The sequence below is a fragment of the Staurois parvus genome, unplaced genomic scaffold (genome assembly GCF_062004578.1).
Source record: "Staurois parvus isolate SC_StPar_1 unplaced genomic scaffold, SC_StPar_1.0 ptg000097l, whole genome shotgun sequence".
Lineage (NCBI taxonomy): Eukaryota > Metazoa > Chordata > Amphibia > Anura > Ranidae > Staurois > Staurois parvus.
The window spans coordinates 4,376,877-4,392,028 of NW_028317893.1; the positions used below are offsets into that span (position 1 = coordinate 4,376,877).

Below are 15,152 nucleotides of genomic sequence, written 5' to 3' on the forward strand. Positions count from 1 at the left end.
CTCTGTGTATAAGGGGCCCCCAAAGGTAATTGGGCATCCCCCCCAGATCTAAATCTGGCCCTACATGAAGCAGTTGAGAACAGTTATCTTATCTCTGTGTTCACATCAATTTCAAGACATGTGTGTGCACTTACTGAATGACACAAAAACGTGGAAAATTATATTTCTTAAGTCATCCAGTATTCTGCACTAATTAGTTCCATTTGTTCCCTGCTGATTGTGGGAAACAATGCAAAATGTCAAACTACAGGACATTTTCTTTAAACCTCTGCAGTATCATGTCTATTTATTTATGTAATTGCTTACCTCTAGGATATACATCAAGATTCATTTACATCTACAAGTCTGTATTCAAAAGAAATATATACTTTATAGCAGCTAAAATGCCAGCATCTGCAACTACTTCCCACAAATAAGCCTCTTTTTTTTTAATCCCTATACTGAAGCTTCAGACATAACTGAAGCTGACATCACAAGCAGGATGAGTTTACAGCTTCAATATTATCAGTCAAACATGTAAAGGGTGAATCATTCTTCCTTGGCTGGAGTTGCATCATGTATGTGGGACCAGATTGGACAGGAGCAGTAGCATATAGTATAATTCTGCATGTATACATGTCCCAGCCTTACTAGTTTATTACTATGTTCCTTCTTTGATAATAGCAGATAAAAGAATAGAAGGGTTAATTCTGTAACATGGTGGCTTGACCAATGCATAAACACATCACTGCATGTATCAGAGTAACATTTTACATTAGAATGGAAACAGAAGTAGGACTGGCGAAGGATAAAGGCCCTAAGGTTGATAACCTAAATGGAAATGCCTTCTTCAGTTTATGCTATCCAGCATTTGTCTATGCATGGCTGCTGGTAAGTTTAAGCACAGTTAGGGAAAAGCCAAAAGAACCGCAGTGGTGACTGTCTGGCTCCCTCTGAGCCTGTATATTTTTATCAGTGGCATAATCTGAGGGAGCAGTGCAAGACAAAGTGACCACTGAACATCAGTGCTGGGGTTTTCTTAATACCAATGACACCAATGACAAGGTATTATTCCTTTAACTGACACCAGTGATAGGACACTATACCTCCAAGTGACACCAATGACAGGGCACTATACTTCCCAATGATGATCAAATATGTTTTACCACTATCGATCACTGACATCAGAACATTTTAATTCCAATAGAGCACCAATGCTGAAGCATTCTTTTAGCCACTGACAACCAATGCCAGGGCATTTTTCTATTCCCACTGACACCAATGTTTTTCAGTCCCACTTTGCAGCAACATTGGGGCATTCCCCTCCCATTGATGCTAAGGCATTGGGGTTTAGTTATTAAGGGTAAATATGCTGTTCACTTAGCAAGGAAAGTTGCCCTTTGTAAGGGAATTTTACACAGAGATAAGTGAATGAAGTGAACATCCACTAACTTCCATCATACAATTATGTGCAAGCAACAATACTGTTTTTTATTTTCCTTGCACATAATTAGGTATTTTTTGCAAACTGAATCTGCACCACATTCACAAAGGGAATGGGACAAACGTCTGGGACAACATCCCTTGCAAAGTGGACAGCCTATTTGCCTTTAGTTTAGTAAACCAACCCCATCATCTACTGGCATTTACCAGCAATTTAAGGGACAGTAAGGCTGGCTATAGATGCCTACACTGATCAGCAGCTGCAGCCCATTGGCTCACTGGATTGACTTTTGTCAATCAGAAATTGAAATTTGGCCTGTCCCTGCTGATCTGGGCAAATTTCAGTTAATTTATGGGCATTTAAGTTACACACTCTTGACCCCTGTACTGTTTCCGCCATGTTGTATTTCACATATTCCTTGACCATTGCATTTTAGGGAGACACAAGTTTTATATAAACTCTTCAGCGTGCACATGCACTTTGAAGTAGGAGGATTTATATTTAAAACGGATTAGTATTTAGTGACTGGAATGTCTATTGCTATTCAAACACAGTTCCCTACATTTTATATTTGCCTTCACATTCTCTCAAACTATCCCTAACTGATGATTTGTGCAGGAGCAACATTATGTCTCTCTCTCTTTGAAGTCTATACCTCTTTTAATACTTTTTTTTAATACTCTTTTAATAATAAAGTATTTTGCTAGCTTTAGAAAATGCAGCTTGGCATTGCATGCCATTATTAAGTCTATGATCTACCACAACACCCATATCCTTCTCAACTATTAACTTACCCAGCTGTTCCCCTTTTAGAATGTACAATGCATGCATGCATACATGTATCAACATTAAATCTCATAGTTGCCCAAATAATTAATGCATTGAGTTTGGGTTGTAAATTTGAGACTACCCGTAAGGACAATATTTCACTGCATGGCTTGGTGTCATCTGCAAGCACTGAAATGGTACTTTTAATCCTCAAATCTAAATCATTTGAGGCAGCACGGTGGCTAAGTGGTTAGCCCTTCCACTTGGCAGCACTAGGGTCGTTGGTTTGAATCCCACCCACAACACTACCTGCACAGAGTTTGTATGTTCTCCCTGTGATTACATGGGTTTCCCCCAGGTACTCTGGTGTCCTCCCACATTCCAAACACATGCTGATAGGTTAACAGCTATATCCCTACCAACAGTTGTCATCATCCTAACTGGTTGGCAAATATACCCAAGAGTCAATTCATGAGGATTAGGAGAAATTGTACAGATCTAGAGGTATACCATTCTCAAGCTAGGATTTTAAAAAATCGATTCCTTGAAAAGGGATACGATAATAATATTCTGGTAAACACCCTCAATAATGTAGCCAATACTGATAGAAGTGTAATGCTACAGAATAGCACTAGACCTATACAAGCAAAAGTTTGCCCATTCATTACAACATTTTCAGTACAGCATAGATCTATTAGCAGAATAATACAAAAGAACTGGGATATTCTAAAAACTGATCCAATTCTGGGTAACATTTTGCCAGACAAACCAGAAATTGTGTTTAGGAGAGCGACCTCTATGAGACACAGTTTGGCACCTAATGTGGTTGACCCCCCTAAAAACATAAAATTATTCGCTGATCAAATAGGTTTTCACCCATGTAACAGGTGCGTTATTTGTAAATGTGATAACACCAGAAAACGCAGGGTAAATACATTTAATTCACATGTTACTGGTAAAACATATACTATAAGACACTTTATTTCTTGCAATAGCAGGTACATAGTGTACTTACTTCAATGCCCCTGTTTAAAACAGTACGTGGGTCGTACTACTAGAAGATTACGTGATCATTTACGCGAGCATATATCCAATATTAAGAAAGGATACAGGGATCATGCCCTATCAAATCATTATAGGATTTATCATAATCAAGATCCTACCTCGCTTAAGTTTACGGCCATTGATATCATCACCCCACATTGGAGAGGCATGAATAAAACACGCGCAGTGTCACAAGCAGAAACTAAGTGGGTATATGAATTGGGTACTTTACACCCATTAGGACACAATATTGAAATTGATGTCAACTGCTTCATTGCAAACAATTGACTGATAACAAGCTATGCACTTACACATTTTTCGCCCCATATGGCCACTTAGATATTCCTGGATTCCTTGTATTTTTCTTTTATATTTTTTATAAATTTTAATGTTGAGTCTTATCATGATTTTTAGGGTTTTGCATGTTATATAATATATTCTGATATTATTAATCTATGTTTTATTACACATTATGAAATATTCATGTATTTATAACTAGTCTTTTAACAACCATTAAATAGGTTGTTATTTTTATTTGCAATATTTATATTTTAATAATAGTGTTTTATTCCTTGGGTTATTTAGCACCCCCTGGTGTCCCTTTTGCCGTAATGCAGAGTAAAATAATGTTGATCATCATTTGGATGTATAATAGCATCTTATGGGTCTTTCACCCCACCCCGCTATTCAGTACAAATCAGATGGACGTTTGTCATGCTCTGGTTGGTATCCCCTCTGATGATCTGCTTGGGCACGAAAGGCCTTAGGAGGAACCGACAGAGCATGACATCATTTTCCGCCCGGAGCCACGAGATAGCCCGGCGGCCATTTTAACTTAGGGTCAGTACCATCGCTGCGTACTCTGCTGTATTTCATTTACTGCACACAGCCTTACTACCCTGTATTTACCACTTCATTTGATCTAATAAATTTGTTTGAAATACTACACTATGGGCACCTGTTTTTTTGGTTCCTATTGGGAGCTAAATCAATTTGCAGGATCCCTGTAGTGTTCACCTACTACCACCAGAGGGATGGAGCTTTGGATTCTGGCTGATTACCATACCATCCTTAAGGGGACCTCCGGACTTCTCATATATCTTCCCAGGCTGATTGACCCACAGACTGGAGTTTACCCTCTTCATCTACTATAAGGATTCCAGTGGATATTCATTTTATGCGCATTCTTTCCATTGTTTCCTGGTTTCATCAGCTATTTCTTGGGACTTACTCATATAAATTCATCTATTAACCACGGACTATTTTCTTTTGCATTCATTTTTTAGCGCTGCACTCTGTTTTTATTTTTTACATGCTGATAGGTTAATTGGCTCCTGCCTAAACTGGCTTGTATATGACTGTTAGTAAGGAACTTTAGATTGTCTGCTCCTTGAGGGTTAGGGACTGATTTGAATGTACTACAATATATGTAAAGTGCTATATAATTTGACAGCACTATATAAGTACCTATAAAAAAAGTTTTAATAAGTTAACGGAAAAGTTCACCTTTGGGAACATGTTACATTTTTAGGGTGTAACATGTAACACATTCCCACTCCTGCAGCCTCTTATTATTTTTTTTAGAAATATGGTCTTATCCTTTAAAAAACAAGGGTTACAGAACTGAACCTTGGGGTATACCACCAATAACCTTAGACCATTCTGAGTGTGAATCATTAATCACTACTTTCTGAATACAGTCTTTTTACACAGTTTTCTATCGCTGACAGATTTCATCAGATGTCAGATTATTCAACCCAACAATGTTCAAAACTAAAATATTTGCTTGGGTATACTTGGCCTTTTAAAACAAGTTTTCATGCCTGTAATCTGATGGACTTTGTTCTTCACATGTTGTGTTCCCACAAATGTCCTACAATTTGCACAGAAGCAATAAGTAGCATAATTTGCACTCTGAGAAGTTCATTTTAAGCTATGCTCTATGTTTTCTTAGATATAACATTTTTGTTAAACGAGTCCTAAGTGAAAGCAGAAAGGAGTCTAAGATACAGTGCATCCAGAAAGTATTCACAGAGCTTAACTTTTGCCACATTTTGTTATGTTACAGCCTTATTCCAAAATGGATTAAATCAATTTTTTTCCCTCAGCATTCTACAAACAATACCCCATAATGACAGCATGAAAGAAGTTAGTCTTGAAATCTTTGCAATTTATTAAAAAAAAAAAAAACACATGTAGATAAGTATTCACAGCCTTTGTCATGACACTCAAAATTGAGCTCTGGTGCATCCTGTTCCCACTGATCATCCTTGAGATGTTTCCACAACTTGATTGGAGTCCACCTGTGGGATATTCAGTTGATTGGACATGATTAGGAAAGGCATAAACCTGTCTATATAGGATCCCACAGTTAACAGTGCATGTCAGAGCACAAACCACACCATGAAGTCCAAGGAATTGTCGATAGACCTCCGAGACACGATTGTATCAAGGCACAGATCTGGGGATGGGTACAGAAATATTTCTGCAGCATTGTAGGTCCCAATGAGCACAGTGGCCTCCATCATCCATAAATGGAAGATGTTTGGAACCACCAGGAATCTTCCTAGAGCGGGCCACCTGGCCATAATGAGCGATCGAGGGAGAAGGGTCTTAGCCAGGGAGGCACCCGATGGTCACTCTGAAGGAGCTCCAGCGTTTCTCTGTGGAGAGAGGAGAACCTTACAGAAGAACAACCATCTCTGCAGCACTCCATCAATCAGGCCTGTATGGTAGAGTGGCCAGACAGAAGCCATTCCTCAGTAAAAGGCAAATGGCAGCCCACCTGGAGTTTGCCAAAAGGCACCTGAGGGACTCTCAGACCATAAGAAACAAAACTCTCGGGTCTGATTAAACAAAGTGCCAAGTGTCATGTCTGGAGGAAAGCAGGCACCGCTCACCACTAGGCCAACACCATCCCTACAGTGAAGCATGGTGGTGGAAGCATCATGCTGTGGGGATGTTTCTAAGTAGCAGGAACTGTGAAACTAGGCAGGATCGAAGGAAAGATGGATGCAGCAATGTACAGAGATAACCTTGATGAAAACCTGTTCCAGAGCGCTCTGGGGCGACGGTTCATCTTTCGACAGGACAACGACCCTAAGCACACAGCCCACATAACAAAGGAGTGACTACAGGACAACTCTGTGAATGTCCTGGAGTGGCCCAGCCAGAGCCCAAACTTGAACCCGATTGAACATCTCTGGAGAGATCTGAAAATGGCTGTGCACAGACACTCCCCATCCCACCTGTTGGGGCTTGAGAGGTACTGCAAAGAAGAATAGGAGAAATTGCCCAAAAATAGGTGTGTCAAGCTTGTAGCATCATACGCAAAACAACTTGAGGCTGTAATTGGTACTAAAGGTGCTTCAACAAAGTATTAAGCAAAGGCTGTGAATACTTATGTACATGTGTTTTTTTTTTTCATTTTTTATTTTTAGTAAAATGCAAGGATTTCAAAACAAACTTTTTCACGTTGTCATTATGGTGTATTGTTTGTAGACTGTTGAGGAAAAAGAAGAATTTAATAAATTTTGGAATAATTCTGTAACATAACAAAATGTGGCAAAAGTTAAGCGCTGTGAATACTTTCTGGATGCACTGTAAGATGGGAAGACCAGGAGCCCCAAATCATAAGTGTTCGGAGACATTCATCAACGATTCATAAAACCAAAGAAATATAAATGAGTTGTCTTTTTTGTATTTGAGGGACAGTTTATTTTAAGCAACATTTTATATGATCCAGCTTTTTGTATACTAAATGAATGTGTTTTTGAAGTTCTGCTACAAAGGAAAGAGTTGTAAGAACAATCAGTGTGCACATACAGAACATTAGGTACTAGTCTGGTTTTCATTACCTCCAGCAGAGGCACAAAGGGCTGAGTTTTCCATGTCTTTGACAGAAGAAACAACAAAAAAATGGACTTATTTTGGAGATATGGAAGATTAATTATTACATAAGTTGGAAAAACAATTTTTAAACCATATTTTACACGTGTTCTTTGTTTTACACGTTCTGTCCAGAGTCATGGACAGTATAAATGTCTTTCTGTCTGACCAAGTAAGGCTCCATGAACACTAGCATATTTAAAAAAAAAAAAAAACACTTGATAAAAAATTATGGTAATAGCGTTTTTTAGTAGCATTTAGGAGCATTAGTGTTTTATTAGTGTTTTTACAGTACATGTAGGGGGAACAAAATGCTAGAAACAAAGCTGTTAGGAGCTATTTAGTAGCATTTAGCTTTTTTTCTTCTGCTGGAATACCGCTCCCAAAAACTCTACAAAGCAATTTTTGTTCTGCTCCCAAACACTGAAGCTTAAAAAATGTTACTAGCCTAAAATAGTGTGCATGGACACATAAGATAACACTATATAGCTTCTAGGAACAGAAACAAAATGCTTATAACAGCTTCTAGGAGCTTAAAAAAGCTAATGTGCATGGAGCCAACAATGACTAACTATACAGTAGCTTGTGAAAGGGTTTTATGGGTTATGGCAGTTCCAGTAAGGCAATTACAAAAAGCTCTGAAGAAATATTCTGAATCATCTATATAATACTTTAATGAGAAATGTAGCTTTTCTTAGGTATTTGTTGAAATCTGAATTGAAACTTATGTTGTTGTAATGGTGTAGCCCTCGCAGGGATGAGTCTTGTTCCTGTTAGTCACTTGTATTCCTCCCTTTCAGGGCAAAAATATCACCAGTTGCAGGTCATAAGGCCTCCACTGAGGTTGACTGCTTCTCTTGGATATCTCCTCCACCTAAAGCAGCAATGCTGTAAGTTTTTACTAAAAAGATTTATACTAGCTGTCTGAAACAGACTGATTATTTTCTTCTAGGGCATGTGCGGTTTATAAAAAGGGCTGTTAACATGCAGCATGTATGTATCTTTGTCTTTTTAAAGGCTAGCTGTTGAAAACCTCCCTGCTGTTAGAGTTAAGTGCTTTTAATTTCCTTTTCATAGACATACATATGATTACACATGTGCCATTTAGGCTGTCTAGACTTTTCAGGCTTAAGGCTTCGAGTTGACTTCTAATGTAAAATGCCAGGGAATTTAACAGGTTTGAATGATATGCTTAGTTTGTGCTCTAAGGATATTGCCATGTTTTATGGAACAGTTTATTCTAAATAACGTTTCCAAAAATCGATAAATCTTATACATAGGTTTAATGTTTAAAGTTGACATAAGGAATATGCAGCAGTGACGCCACCTTATATGATTCACTGGTGCCAAGAAACTTCATATTTCTGCATGACTCATAGCAGGAAACCAAATATGAAGAGACCATGTTTTTAAGATGTCAAGCTAGGGTCAGCCTAACTGCTTGTTCCCACTTACATCTAGGGTTGTATTTAGTGATCATGCTGTCACAGGTGCATATGAATATTACACTTCAAACTCTAGTTCCTTCCTAAATCCAGAGGACTCTGCTGGACTCTTAGATTCAGAGCAATGTCTAGACTGTCCATGCTAGCACAGAAAGAAGAAATTACAAAATATTAACTTAAAGTGTTACTAAACCCACAACAGTAAAATCAGTCTGTATATTCAGTAAAGCATGCTTGTTATACTCTCTATGGAACCTAAGGGGTAAATCCTCTGCACTGTGTAAAAAGGCCGTTTGATCCTGTTTTCTCTGCCCCTTGTTCAAATGGCCACCTGATAAGACAGACCGAACCAGTAACCACATGTACATGCTCAGTTTAGTGTGTATTGCTAGAGAGGTTTTTTTTTTTCTTGGGAGAGTGCATGTTCTCAGCACAGGGCCAATCAGCACTGTCCAGACAGAGGCATCCTCCTAGAGCAGAAAGAAAACTTTAACCAGTACTCTGCTGAAGTCACAAGACTGCTCTAACTGCTGATGAAAAAAGGTAATTAGCAGTTTATATTTACTAAAATAATTGCACTTCCATGCTGTGTGTACTGTGGGAGACCAGATATAGTGAATGCAGGATCCTGGGTTTAGTAACACTTTAAAGCTGAAGTAAAGGCAGATATTAAAGAAACATGTTAAAGAAGTTCTGCGGTATTAAAAAAGGAAAACTAACAATGTAATATAACTCACCAATCATTTAGTGGTGGCTGCATTAATTTTTCTTCACCTGGTGATCTAGCCAGTAACACACATCCTGTATTAAAGTGCCCCCTTTCTAGATGAAGGAGCACAGGGGCACAGCAGCATTGTCAGTCTGAGAAAGTTGGGGGGGGGGGGGTAGTGTTAAATGTACTAGCAAATTTAAATGCACTAAGTAATTGAAGCCAAACTCCAGCTAACACTTTATTATCAGTTACAGCCAACATTTTTTCCTTTTAGGATAAAGGTTTTACATAAATAAATTAAAGAGCTTGTTGTAAGCACCCCTGTCAGTGGTAAATGGTTTGTCTCATCCCTGTTAACTGATACATCTGGAAGAGAGCTTGTTCTTTTGAAAAACAGACTTACTGGCCAGATCACCAGATGGAATAAAGGAAAGAAAGACTGAAAAATAAAACAAATGCAGCCACCACATCTAAGAGTTGGTGAGCTGCAATAGCAATATAATAATTGTTTGGGTTTAATACTGTTTTAAATGTATTTTGTAAATGAAAACAGTGAAGGTAACTGAATTTGGCCTGGTAACCAGCCTCCTGCCTTCCTGTACAGCAAGGCTAGAGTGTGAGAGGAAAAAATCAGCACAAAGATCCAATCATTTAATGAGCTGTCAAGAAGCATGCTGATAGGAAGATAATGATCTATCAGCAGAAAAAATATTTAAGGTGAAATCTCTGGATTGAGGGTGAGTATTGCTACAATATCTGGTTTTGTTATGTATCTTTTAATGGGTTATTCATTTCTATCTAGTTATTTTTTAGCAGCTTTAATGCCTCACCCTTCTTTGGCTGCAGGATTTTTCCATAGAGGTCCAGAATTGATCAGGTAAGATTTAGGTAAGATCAGGTAAGATTTAGCATTAGACAAAATTCCCAAAAGCTGAATATTGTTCTCTAATGCCCACTATGTTCCCTCAAATTCCCATACCCAGCTGCCCTCAACACATACATGGGTAACCATAAAGAACAGCTGAGAAACATATTTAGAAAAACAGAATTGCCCAGGCCATATCATTCAGTTAGCGTCACAAAGTCGTAAGGAACATCAACAACTCAAGGAAGCTTGAAGCTGCAAACTAACTTTTCAAACTTTCATCCTCCTCCCGAAACAGGCAGAAGGTTGAGAAGGTCTGTACCGATATAAACCTTTGCCTGACAGATGAAGCTGAACGTCAGCTGTGTTGGTCGCGTCAGAATTTCTACACCAATGGGAACAAGATTGGCTCTGTGCTACAAACTTCATTCGTTTACACCTAGGCAGCACTTCTATACTTCAAAAACTCGATGACATATATGCACCTCCAAACCCAAACATATCATGGACGAGTTTCCATACATCTTGCCAACCTGCACGTGGGAGAATGAGAGGCACTGGTGTAAGCAATCTCAGCCTTCCTGATTGAGACCCGACTCCCAAGGGTTACTGATGACCAAAGAACAATGATGGGAGCAGACATCACTAAGGAGGAAGTCAAGAGAACTATAAAAGATTTAAAAACACATAAGCGTGCAGGCCCCAACCTTTTCACTGGACTATTTGACAAAACATTCACCGACATTGTTTCCCCCGTATTGAGGCGGACTTTCAATCAGCTCAAAAAAGAGGGTCAACTTACAGCTGAAATGTTGAAAGCACACATAGTGATGATCCCAAAACCTAGAAAAGATGGCTAAGCGTGGTCAAACTATCTCCCCATCTCTCTGCTCAATGTGGACATCAACATATTGACAAAGACTTTGGCCACCCGTCTGAACCAGTTAATACCCACCTTGATCCATAAGGAACAGGTAGGTTTTGTTGCCAGCAGGCCTTAAACAACGTAAGACATACTATCTTACTCAATCACTATGCACAACAGCACTCACAGGAGCTCATGCAATTCTCACTTGATATGAGCAAAGCATTTGATTCTCTGTCCTGGTCATACTTGCATCTGATTTTGCAGAGATGGGGGTTGGAGGAAGACTTTCTACTGTGGATCTCTACTCTCTTCAGCTCCCCTTCGGCAACGGTTCTGTACCAAGTGGGTTGCGTCCTCCTTGTTTCCTATAAGGGGGCACTTGGTAGGGTTGCCCACTTTCACTACTCCTCTTCATACTCGCACTTGAACCTTTGGCCATCCATATCCGTAACCATTCTGACATAAGAGGTCTGGAGTTGGCTGGCATCCATCACAAAGCAGCATTGTTTGCAGATTTAATCCTGCTATACCTCCTTTTGCAGTTCACTATACTTTCAGGTGTACACGTCAATCCATCCAAATCAACTGCACTAACTGTGACTATTCTCTCTGCAATCCGGGCGCAGATCCAAACCCAGTTCCCATTTCAATGGGCTACCGCACTTCCCTACATGGGAATCTCTATTACATCGACCTATGACACTCTTTATCGAGCCAATATTCCACCCCTGCTCCAGAAACCATGAAGTCTGTTAACCTCGTGGAATCATATGTCCCTTTCATGGGTTGCCCGGGTGCACGCCATCGACATGAATTATCTGCCAAAACTGCTCTACCCCTTCCGTAACCTTCCCATTCACAAACCCCTTCCCATACTGCGTATGATACAACAGCATATCCTAAATATCATTTGGGTCTCGGCACGCTCACCACCGACTTTACCGCCCCAAAGTTCGTGGGGGCCTCAGGGTCCCACACATTCAACATTATTATCTTGCAGCTCAAATAACACCCCTGACCCAATATTTTTCATGTAAGGACTTACCCCTTTGGGCTATGATAGATACTATGGATACCCATCCAACCCCAACTTCTTCTCTTCCCTGGCTCCCATTGGCTTCATGACCCAAACTTCTTATTCCTGTTTTAGCCCACAGTAGGAGTTTGGGGACACCTCTAAATATTCAGCAGGTTTGATGTCCCCTCATTTGCCAATATTTCAACTGTTTGACTGCCCCTTGTTCCTTCCAGGGGTAAAGGATAAACTTGCTTTTTCATGGTGGATTTCTAGTAGTTTCTTGACAATTTGGTCTATGTTGATTGTGAAGGGCCTCTGCACTTCTGCACAATTTAGGGAAAATCATCATATCATTCCCAATTAAAATTCCCGCTACAACTGTGTCATTTCCTCACACCCCTAGTCTGAAACCTTGCATTGCCGAAGTCTCTAACAGGTTTTGAATCCATATGCAAATTGATGGCTACAATGAAGGGAACACTGTCCTTGATCTCCATTCGAGGCCACCCTTCTGAACTCTTGTCTTCATAATGCACTGCTTGGATACGGGATTTGAGAGAGTCCTTGAATGTAGCAGACTGGGCGCCAATCTGGCAAATGATTTCCAAATGCTACCGAAAAATACAAACGGTAGAGAATGCATATAAAGTTCTAAACAGATGATATTTCACCCCGGAACGCATAGCAAAATACGTTTCTAGCTGTGGCCCACTCTGTTTCAGGGGCTTCAAGGCTGAAGGGACCATGTTCCATATCTGGAAGTCCTGCCCGGTAGCTCACTGCATATGGGTCAAGAGTATACAACACGATCTATTCAGTCACACAATTGAATATCCAGAAAAATCCAGGTGAAGCTCTCCTCCTTAGATCACTTAAGGATGTGCCACGACAGTCCCACACTATCATTTTATTCTTCTTTACGGCAATGAAGCAGACTATAGCCTATGTGTGGATGTCACCATCTCTAAACTTTGAGGAAGTTAAGTCCATAATCCAGGGATTATTTATTAATGAAAAATTAACAGCGGTGCCTGAGCACAAACATGATAAATTTCTCTCAATTTGGCAGCCTTGGCTTGACTATCAACCACTCTCCTGTTTCACCACAAGACTGCTCCAACTCTGATCTGGTACTCTGTTACTGCTCCTCCCTGGAGTTAGAGGGGCAGAATCATAGCTGCCTACTCTCTGTGATGCAGATTCCTTATACCTCTTCTTTCTCTACTATATCCCCCCTCCTAATTATTTCTCCATACCCCCCCCCCCCCCCCAGCCTCCTACTCATCCCTTTTTTTTGGCTATTTTTATCTATTATTTTCCTTTAAATGCTATCTAGACACTATGGGGTTTATTTACTAAAGCTGGAGAGTCCAAAATCAGACTCCCTTCTGCATAGAAACCAATCAGCTTCCAGGTTTCATTGCCAAAGCTTCATTGAACAAGCTGAGTTAGAAGCTGATTGGTTTCTATGCAGAAGGGAGTCTGATTTTGGACTCTCCAGCTTTAGTAAATAAACCCCTATGAGTGCTCCTCCCCATCTGAGGTGAGTGGTGGGACTTGTGGGAGGTTCCTGCCACCCCATCGTCCACCTGAGCACACACAGTTGCAATGATACGGGTTAGGTTGCACAACCTATGCAATGTTTTCCACCTTAGATTTACATGTGATTTACTTTTAACTGCAAAAGACTTTTGCTCCAAGTAACTTCTTAACCATGTTATACATTTCAGTTATTCACATACCCCTGTGTGGGTTAATGTTTCTAACATACAACCTCCTGTTTCATATTACCTTCAACATTTTTACATTGTATGTTTCAAAATTCTTTCAATAAAGTTTTTTGGTATCAGAAAAGCAGAAACAATACAAATTATATTACAGCTGATGTTTTTTCTGCTCATAATTTTCCTTCCCTCGAAAAAAGCCTCCTGCCACCACATCGTCATGCTGATGCTCACAGTGTGCAGTGAAATCAGAGTAAGTCATTTTCTGTACAGGAGAGGAGTCTATACAACTGTGCAAGACTGACTAACTGTAGTGAACATGTTTCTTCAGAACTACGGTTGTGTTTTGATACTAGTAGGGACAAGTGTGCTCATGCTGGATTTTGACAAAAGCATTAGACTTCTCTAACTCAGTATAAGTGTTTAAAGAAGAACTTCAGGAATTGCAGTACTTAAAAAAATGAGGGCTTATGTGGGGTTAAGGCCAACGAGATGTTTTTCACATTTTTACTGAGTGCTGGGAGCATGGTTATCATTATGTGTCCGGTGCACCGACAGTGGATCTTCAGGTCTCTGATCCTACAGCTAAAGAGTCATTTGTAGGTGCTCTGCCCGCCCCTCCTCTCCTCCTGCCCGAACACAGAACTTTGTATTATGTAAACTGATTAACAAAATACAAAGTATTCTGTGAATGGAGAGTGGAGGGGAAGGGTGGGTAGAGTGGTTGCTGTATAGCTGAGCTCACCTCTTCTGTCAAAGTGCTGGGAGTATAGCTGTACTCCTGGTGCTTATTAAAAATGTAATTAATAAATAAAAGAGATAAGACCACAAGGAAGCATACACCTCATTGGAGTTAATCCCTTTAACCAGCTTATTTTTAAAAGTTCTGCAATTCCTGGGTTTTTTTATTTTTAATTGAATGGATATGTATGAATTTAATAATATACAATATATCTAATATGATTTTACTGATTTCAAGTTCTTTGTGTTCTCTGTTTCTTACATCAGCAGCCTATCATGTAAAAAAATGTAGACCACACCAAAAAAGAAAATAATGGAAAATGTTACAATATACTCACAGTTATACTGAGGGTTGATGTTTTTTCTGGCCTCGAGGCTGTTTACTGTTATTTGGAAGATGATGTGCAGCAACAGGAATGAAAGACTGGTGAAACATAAGGATTTCAATAACCGTCCTGTGTGTCCTGTAAAACAAAGCAAACAGAAATGTATTTTGAGTGGGTAAAGATAGTAGCGACAGTTGGTGTAAATTGCATCTTCTCAATCGCAGTCTTCCCAAACATTCCAGGAGGCTAAGTGAGACCATTCTGCATTGCCCTGACTATTCAGCAGTCATAAAATTCAAGGAAAGACAGGTTCTATGAATGTATCTAAAG

General features: G+C 39.6%; 1 protein-coding gene across 4 annotated transcripts in view; it reads right to left on the minus strand.

The window, feature by feature from the left end:
• PIEZO2 (piezo type mechanosensitive ion channel component 2) overlaps nucleotides 1-15,152 on the minus strand; it is a 439,610-nt gene that overhangs the window by 219,442 nt on the left and 205,016 nt on the right. For all 4 annotated transcript variants that reach the window (XM_089671018.1, XM_089671019.1, XM_089671017.1 and 1 more), the window contains exon 3: nucleotides 14,835-14,960. In XM_089671018.1, coding sequence (XP_089527144.1) covers nucleotides 14,835-14,960 — 126 coding nt within the window. The remainder of the gene's footprint in view (nucleotides 1-14,834; nucleotides 14,961-15,152) is intronic.